General features: G+C 33.3%; 1 protein-coding gene across 1 annotated transcript; it reads right to left on the bottom strand.

Moving 5' to 3' along the window:
• Positions 1-1,131: 1,131 nt before the first annotated feature.
• LOC123205742 (cytochrome P450 81Q32-like) lies at positions 1,132-3,964 on the bottom strand. Its single transcript, XM_044622767.1, has 2 exons — positions 2,947-3,964; positions 1,132-1,953 (listed from the first exon to the last, which is right to left on the bottom strand). The coding sequence occupies exons 1-2, from the start codon at positions 3,835-3,837 to the stop codon at positions 1,321-1,323; spliced, it is 1,524 nt and encodes a 507-aa protein (XP_044478702.1). The 5' UTR covers positions 3,838-3,964; the 3' UTR covers positions 1,132-1,320.
• Positions 3,965-8,998: the final 5,034 nt, after the last annotated feature.

Raw genomic sequence — 8,998 nt, 5'->3', positions numbered from 1 at the left:
TATGTTGTAGGTGGAGAGATTTTCATTCGATGATCTTGGTTTGGCAATGCTATTTGGTGTTGGGGGAAGTTTGGGCATAATTATGTATGAATTGATGAAGGAGAGCTATTTTCATCATGTTTATCACTCATGTGGAAAACTTGCCATGGTGGAGATTTGTTGAGGATTGTGACTAATTTTCCCTTTTGGTTTCCTTGTGAAGTTTGATTTTTATTTCTTAAATAAAACTTGTTATATTATAAATTAAAATATGTAATGAAATTCTACAAGGATTTGGAAAGTATTTTGTAGTAGTAATTGTTTATCTTTTATTAGCTTATAAATATAGAATTAGGATCTTGAGAATCAAGTAATTCGTAGAAGAGAGGATACGTAAAAATGTCACAATGTTTGTTCACATGTGGAGGAGTCTTCGGAAGAACTTATTGGAAAATCATGAGCTTGGAGTTTTGGTAGGGTTCGAGTTTGGGATATCATATAGTGTGTTACACTCTAATATTTTTTTTATGACAATATATTTTTCACTCATATAGATTTATGTCAAACCATATTAAATATCAAGTCTTTTGCATGATTAGTGATTTATTTCACATATTGTTAATACTGAAAAAAAAATTTATGCTTCCCAAATTCACAACAATATTTGTTGAGGATTGTGAATCATTCCTTTTTTCAGTTTTCTTGTGAAGTTTAAGTTTGTATTTCTTTAGCAAAGCATATTATAATAGAATTATAGTTATATAAGAAATAACAATTATGCAAGGATGAGGAAATTATTTCATAATAGGAGTCATTTATTTTTATTAGCTTGTAATAATTATCAACATCTTGTTGGAATTCTTCCCAAATATATCAACATGTTATACATGTTAAAAATTTCATTGTGTTTAATTCTTTTACACAGAATCATACACTCATTATTATTACTCATGCTAATCTTCTTATATAATTTATATAAAATTATCCTATCATTATTAATTTCTCTCACTTGACCTAACCATATGTCCATATTGTTGGCCTACAAAATTTTTCATCAATACAATCCATATTATTTTTACAACACTTCTTGTTATTACAGATGAGAAGAAAAATAAAATAGATGACCAAGAGACATTTTTATAATCATATGCCTTCTTTTAATAACTAAGGTTTGATATCATTAAATATCACAACATAATTGTTGCAAGTTTCATTCTTAGTAAAATTTAACATAGTTTCATCTCTTAAATATGAAGCTGAATGGGAGAACTATTAACATTGATGTATAGCAACATCTCTTCCCTGTTATAGTAATTACCTCGGCTATTATCATCTGTCTTCTTAAGTTAAATTAGTTAGGTGTGAAAGAAGGTTGAGCATGCTAAGACGAGGGCTACATTTAGCCTGTAAAGGGTGGGCCTTGGGTAAAGTGAGAGCACTTCCTTCGGTCATGTCCACCATATCCTTATTGGGTCTCTCCCAATCAAAGCATTGAATAAGTGAGCCCAAAGCCAACCCAACCATGCGCAACGCCAATCCCTCGCCGCGGCAGCTTCTCCTTCCCACCCCAAAAGGCATCAACTTGAAACCATCCCGCACTCCCTCAAAGCCTTCAAACCTCTCAGGCCTAAACTTGGTAGGATCCTCCCAAATTGTTGGGTCACGTTGAATGGCCCATAAATTTACCAATAGCATTGTGCCACGTGGTATGCGATAACCTCCAACCTTGCATTCTTCTGATGATTGATGTGGTACCAGTAATGGCCCTGCTGGGCACAACCGTACAGTCTCATTTATGATACAACGAAGATAGGGAAGTTTAACCAAATCAGATTCGTCGACAAAGTGATTAGAGCCAATTTGATTGTCTATTTCTGCTTGTGCCTTTCTCAAAACATCTGGGTTGTTTAGAAGGAGAGACATTGCCCACTCCATTGTTCCAGCTGACGTATCCGACCCTGCTATTAATATCACCTGTAATAGGGTAAGAAAAAGTAAATTGAAAGAAATAAGAACCATTCATTTTCCGTCTTGAAAGAGAGTTTTTCTTGTTGATTTTGGCTGAAATCATTGGCCAAATTGGTATAAAGAGACAGTCTCTATTGATACACTATAGGAAATCCTATCTCAAAAGTATCAATAGGACAAAGATTCTGACTTCAATTTTAAGATTAATATATATTATAATTAAAAAAAAAAAAAGAACTCATCGGCAAAGTAAGAATATGAAGTATGGATACTTGTAAAAAAAAAAATTGTAACAAAGACTTGTGTGCTTGAATCTAGTAAATTATCCACAATTTATCGGGACGTTGAAATATTTACAGTAATTTTTTTTAATAAGAGAAGATTTTACCTATATTTATTGGATAGATAAATTTGAAACACAATAATTAAACTCACAACCATTACATTAGGAAAATTAAAGTTTCACAAACATGACAAAAACTCGAATTTAGGTTTTTATCTTAAAAATTTTAATATTCCACCAATTTTGTTAACCTTTGGTGTCAAAATTTCTTGTAATTTGTTTCTGCTTAAATAAGTATACTCACATATTTTCTCATTATACATATATACCACAAAATAAACTATAATACAAAGTTTAGCCTCATTTGCAACCTTTAAAACATAAGCTTGAGTCAGCTTCACAACTAAAAAATAACAGTTGTTTTACCAAAATTTTATCTAAAACTCATTCTAATTCATACAAGTGTTAATTCAAATCTCTAATATTATCTATATTTTGTTACACAATTAAATTCTAAATTTTTTAATTATGTAATATAATATAAATAAAATTAGAGAATTGGATTAACACTTTCATAACTTAGAATTGATATTATAACTCACTTTATGGTGTATGCGTATGAAAAAAAATTGAGCATATTTGTATACGGGGAAACAAATTATGGTGAAAATTTCAATTTGCTTGATTTATTTTTTTATGAAGGGTAAAGATCTTACCAGCATAAGGCTTCTGATCATCTCATCAGTATAGTACTCAGGATCAGATTCTTGCAAACACAGCAGCACTTCTATCATCGACTTCCTTCTGTGTCCATCCAAATTTTTATTTTTATACTCATCACTACCCATTTTTGTTTTATGCTCTTCTATTAAACTTTGCATAAACTTCTCTCGCTTCTCCTGCAAAGTTAGCAATCTCTTCTTCGTTCCCCCGTATCCAGTCCACCTTAAAACTGGCAAAGAGTCCACTAAATTTGAAGCACCACCCAATTGAAAAGTTTCAGCCACAATCTCTCGAAACTCCTCTGACTCGGCCCCCATCACTTTTTCACCGTAGTAACTCTTCCCGCCTACCATCCTCATTATTACATTCAGAGTCAGCTCAAAGAAGGCAGTTTTCATATCCACTATCTGATTTTGATTTCTATAAAGCCTACGAATTAATGATCTGATTTCATCTATGCGAACAAAAGAGAGTTGTTGCAGACGATTAGTGGATAAGATCTCCAGGGAAGCGATCTTCCTGAGGTTCCGCCAGTGGTCCCCATACGGAGCCCATGTGAGGCTGGTGTAATTGTAGCCCAAGTGTTTTCCTGCGAGTAGATCCGGTCGGTTGGCGAAAGCGATATCATTTTTGGTAAAACATTCTTCGGCAGCGGACGGGGAGGACACAAGGAAGACACGGCGAGAGCCGAATTTCAGGAGAAGTACGGGGCCGTGACGGGCTGAGATTTTGGAGAGAGATTGATGTAGAGGTTTCTTAAGGAGGTGAAGGTGACCTATAATGGGTAAAGTTGGGAAAGGAGTTGGAGGGAGGTTCTTGATCTTGTTAAGGAAGTGATTTGCAACAACCCAGAAGACAGTTATGAGAAGTATATGCAAAATCATGGCGTCTGAAAAAGCTTAAAGACAGAAGTCTTTCTTCACGGAATTTTGGAACCTGCAATTGAGGGGGGGTTAGAAAAAGTTGGGTTAAAGACTTGACCATATAGGCTTACAGTTTGACAACTGTACAGTACTCAATAGTTGATAATGCAAGAACGTCTCCTTTTTAGCGATAAAATTACATTGAAAATGTTATAAATATAAGATAAATAAATTATAAGATGAGTTAATTGAAAAATGGAAGGATAATTTCATTAAACTAAGGCTGCAAAAGAAGAAGAAGGAAGTAAGAGTGAAGAAACAGAAGGCAAGAAGCAAGAAGATTTTGAAAGTGTTACGGCCGAATGAAGAAGGGAAAGATCCTTTATATAGCCAATCTCCTGCTAGCTTCCATTCTTCATTTATTGCATTCCCACCAAAATTTTCTAAATTAACTGTTGAGCTTTTTCTTCTTCTATTAAATGCATTTCCATTTTATTTGTCAAAATTTATTACATATGGTGAAAAATTCACCAGATATACAACAGAAAATAATTTATTTTAGGTATTTGATTTTCCATATAATAATGAACGAGCCAAAGGGCGAAAATATATTTAATAAAATTGAATGGATAAAATGTTATTTATTTTTAATAATTATTAGAATTTACACCTTTTTTTTCTAATTAAATGCATTTATGGCGAGAATTAACTAATCTCACGTGTAAAGTTTTTCTTCTTTTAAAAAGTCTATACGTATATTTGAAATAATTGAGTAATCATAATTATTTGGGCTGATTCTACTAAAAAGAAATTTCTCGAACAATTATTCAATGCTTAGAAATTTACCATGCAACAAAATTATTCAACTTGAAGTTTGGGCCGGGTTAGATAGAGTGAAAGATTAGTTGCTGTGAAAAACGGACAAAGACACATCAAGAGTCAAGACAAAAGAACAAGTCTTAAACACTCCCTAGTAACAAAATAAAGATTATCTTAGTAATCTTTAAATGCTTAAAATAAAAGTTGTAACAAAATTATTTTTTATAGTATCTATCACATCATCATTAATAATAAAAAATTAATCATCAAAATATTTTATTATTAATAAACTAAACAAAATAATCTTAATAATAAAATATATATTACTAGAGGTTACCTAGGGGATAAAACCCCTTACTAGTAGAAACACTTCCTGAGCTTATAACAGGGCAAATATTTGGAGATCCGTGGTTTCAAAATCTAATTAAATATGAACTTCTGTTTGTTAGGAAAGCAAGGTGATGCATTAACAATGGTAAGTAGATTCTTTGTTGGCTTGAAAAATAACAAAAGTGTTATGAATAGAATGGAATAAATTGCAAATTAAAAATATAATCTTAGTTAATCAATCCCAGTTTATGGAAAATAAGAAGGAAGAAAACAAGAGGCAAGAAAGAAGAAGCAAGGAAGCTTTAGATTGAAGAAAAAATGTATATTACATGAAGAGAGGAGGGGGGAGGGTATTTATAGGAAATTTTGCCGCCTCTCCAATCAACAAAAATGACAATTTTCCAAGCCATTTAATGCCTTCCCATTATCTTTTGGCCAAAGTCAAATTCATGTGGTGGAAAAATCCACCATGTATAACATTCCCCCTTGGATTTCTACCACTTATAGATAATTATATTAACCTTGTTAAGGAAAAACCCAGTGGGATAAAAATCAAAGTAAAGGAACATAATTATTAAATGTCTTGTAAATTGGCGTTAGACGTACTTAAATTGTCTCATTAAAAACCTTACTAGGAAAACTCAGTGGGACAAAACCTAGTGAAGGAAAAAAGAATACAGTGCACCTTTTGTCCAGTATGTGATAAACTTTAAATATTTGCCTGACAAATGCTCCCTCTGATGAATGCTCCCCTGATGAATGCTCCCCCACTTTGTAGTAGGATTAATTTGGTTGCTTGTTGAGCTGTCGCATACCGATGTTATACACTAACTTATCAAATGTTGATGTCGGTAGTGTCTTAGTGAACAAATCTGCAAGATTCTTACTGGATCTTATTTGCTTGACATCAATCTTTTTACTCTGCTAGAGCTTATGAGTGTAAAAGAATTTAGTTGAGATATGTTTGGTTCTGTCTCCTTTGATGTATCCACCTCTAATTTGGGTAATACATGTTGTATTGTCTTCATATAATATGAAAAGAGTGTCTATTGTAAAAGGAAAACTGCATGCATTCCGAATATGATGGATAACAAGCCGTAACCATATACATTCTCTACTGGCTTTATAAAGAGCTAAAATTTCTGAATGATTTGAAGAAGTTGCAACCAAGGTCTGTTTGGTGGAGCGCCACGATATAGCTGTGTTATTATAAGTAAAAACATATCTCGTTTATGAACGAGCCTTATGCGGGTCAGAAAGATAACCAGCCTTTGCATATCCAACCAAACTAGGATATGCAAAGAGTGTAACCATATAATATGAAATGAGTGTCTATTGTAAAAGGAAAACTATATGCATTCCAAATATGATGGATAACAGACCGTAACCATATACATTCTCGGCTGGCTTTATAGAGAGCTAAAATTTCTGAATGATTTGAAGAAGTTACAACCAAGGTCTGTTTGGTGGAGTACCGTGATATAGCTGTGTTATTATAAATGAAAACATATCTCGTCTGTGAACGGGCCTTATGGGGGTCAGAAAGATAACCAACCTTTGCATATCCAACCAAACTAGGATTCTTAGGGGATTTAACAGAATAGAATAATCACAAATCTCTAGTTCCACATAGGTAATGGAGTATATGTTTAATTCTATTCCAATGGTGACGGGTTGGTACGGAGCTAAATCGGGCCAATAAATTAACTGCGAAGGATATATCCGATCTCGGACATTGGGCCAAATATAATAAGGCTCTAATGGCATTAAGATATGGTACTTCAGGACCAAGTATCTTTTCATCTTCTTCTTTAGGACGAAATGGCTTCTTTTTTGGATCAAGAGACCAAACAACCATTGGGGTACTCAAAGGATAGGCCTTATCCATATTAAAGCATTTTAATAATTTTTTAATATACACTGATTGATGGATAAGTATTCCATTTGAATTGTGCTCGATCTGCAGGCCGAGACAATATTTTATTTTTCCCAAATCCTTCATTTCAAATTCTTTTTAAGATATTCAGCAGTTTTTGAGAGCTCTTCAAGAGTTTCAATTAAATTCATATCATCACCATAAACTGTTACAATAGCAAATCCCAATTCTGACCTTTTGATAAAGACATATGGGCATATAGGGTCATTCATATAGCCCTCTTTTTTCAAATATTCACCGAGGTGATTGTATCACATACGTCAGGATTGTTTTAATCGTACAATGATTGTTGTAATTTAATTAAGTACATGCCTCTTGAATTGACCCTTTTTGCTTTAGACAATTTGTATCCTCCAAATTTTCATACAAATAAGCAGTAACTACGTCCATTAGACGCATATCTAGTCCTTCAAAGATTGTTAAACTGATTAAATATCTGAATGTGATTATATCCATCACAGGTGTATCTGTTTCATCGAAGTCTATACCGGGCCTTTGGGAAAAGCCTTGGGCTACAAACTTGACTTTATATCTAGCAATTTCATTTTTCTCATTTCTTTTTCTCACAAATACCCATTTATATCAAACGCATTGTACGTCTTGAGGTATTAAAACTACAGGCTTCAACACTTGACGTTTTGCTAGAAAAGCTAATTCTGTTTGAATTGTTTCTTCCCATTTAGGCCAATCATGTCTTTGTTTGTATTCAGCCACAGTACGTGGTTCAAAATCATCATCATTCAAAATTTCAATAGCTATTGCAAATGAGAATATATCACCAATTATAATTGTTTCATGATTCCACATGTCTCATGTATGAGCATAGTTTAAAGATTTTCAATATTCTCATTTTTCTATTCTTCAGGATTTTGTACCACTTCAGGGGTTTGTGTCACTTCAAGGGCTTAAGTCTCTTTAGGAACCATAACTTCTTCTGGAGGAGTATTAGAGAGTATAGATTTTTTATTTATCTTAGGATCATCATGATTGATATTTGTTTGATTAATTGCCTTTCTTTTTCTAGGAATCGTGTCTTTCGATCCAACAGGTCTATCACGCTTTTAACATGTAGTAGATTGATTAGTTACGGAACGAATGGACTGTTCAACAGTCACATTGATTCTTGCTGGTGCATTAGCAACTGGAACATGTGATCTTGTCACTTTTGTCATATCTACAAATGCATCAGGCATTTGTTTGGCAATAATTTGTAAACGCACTATTCTTTATACTTCAGTTTCACTTTAGGATGTGCGAGGATCTAAATAAGACATGGTAGGTACATACCAAGTAAATTCATGCCTAACTTCAGGTTCCATTTTCTTTTCCCCTAAAGTTAGGAAAATTGTCTCATCAAAGTGATAATCTACAAATTGTGTAGTAAAAAAATCACTTGTTAATGGTTCCAGATACTTGATCATAGATGGTGAATTATATCCAACATATATTCTCAAACAATGTTAGGGTCCCATTTTTGTGCGTTGAGGAGACATAGTAAGGACATATACAGTACAACTAAATATTCTCAAATGGAATATATTAGGTTGATGACCAAAAACCAATTATAGGGGAGAATATTGATGATAAGAACAAGGTTGCAAGCGAATTAATGTTGCAGCATGTAATATAACATGTCCCCATATAGAAGTAGGTAATTGACTTTTTAGTAATAAAGTGCGTGCGATTATCTAGAGTCGTGTGATAAGAGACTCAGTTAATCCATTCTGCGTGTGGACATGCGGGATTGGATGTTCAACCTCAATCCCCGTAGACATGCAGTAATCATCAAATGTTTTAGATGTAAATCACCAGCATTATCTAGCCATATTGACTTGATCGAATAATCTGTAAAATGTGTCTTTAATTTGATAATTTATGCTAACAGTTTAGCAAATGCAACATTTCGAGTAGATAATAAACAAACATAAGACCATCATACAGATGCATAAATTAAGATCATAAAATAACGAAATGACTCACTTGGCAGATGAATGGGTCCATATATATCCCTTTGAATCCTTTGCAGGAATGATGAGGATTCATCTCTAATTTTGGAAGGGGATGGTCTTATTACTAATTTGCCTTAAGAACAGGAGG

This window comes from Mangifera indica, unplaced genomic scaffold, assembly GCF_011075055.1.
Source record: "Mangifera indica cultivar Alphonso unplaced genomic scaffold, CATAS_Mindica_2.1 Un_0014, whole genome shotgun sequence".
Lineage (NCBI taxonomy): Eukaryota > Viridiplantae > Streptophyta > Magnoliopsida > Sapindales > Anacardiaceae > Mangifera > Mangifera indica.
This window is presented reverse-complemented; position numbering and strand designations above follow the sequence as displayed.

Excerpts from the sequence above, each read along its gene's own strand:
- LOC123205742 (XM_044622767.1), bottom strand. The coding sequence starts at position 3,837 with ATGATTTTGCATATACTTCTCATAACTGTCTTCTGGGTTGTTGCAAAT. Across the intron at positions 1,954-2,946 it reads TGATCAGAAGCCTTATGCTG|GTGATATTAATAGCAGGGTC; the intron begins GTAAGATCTTTA and ends ACCCTATTACAG.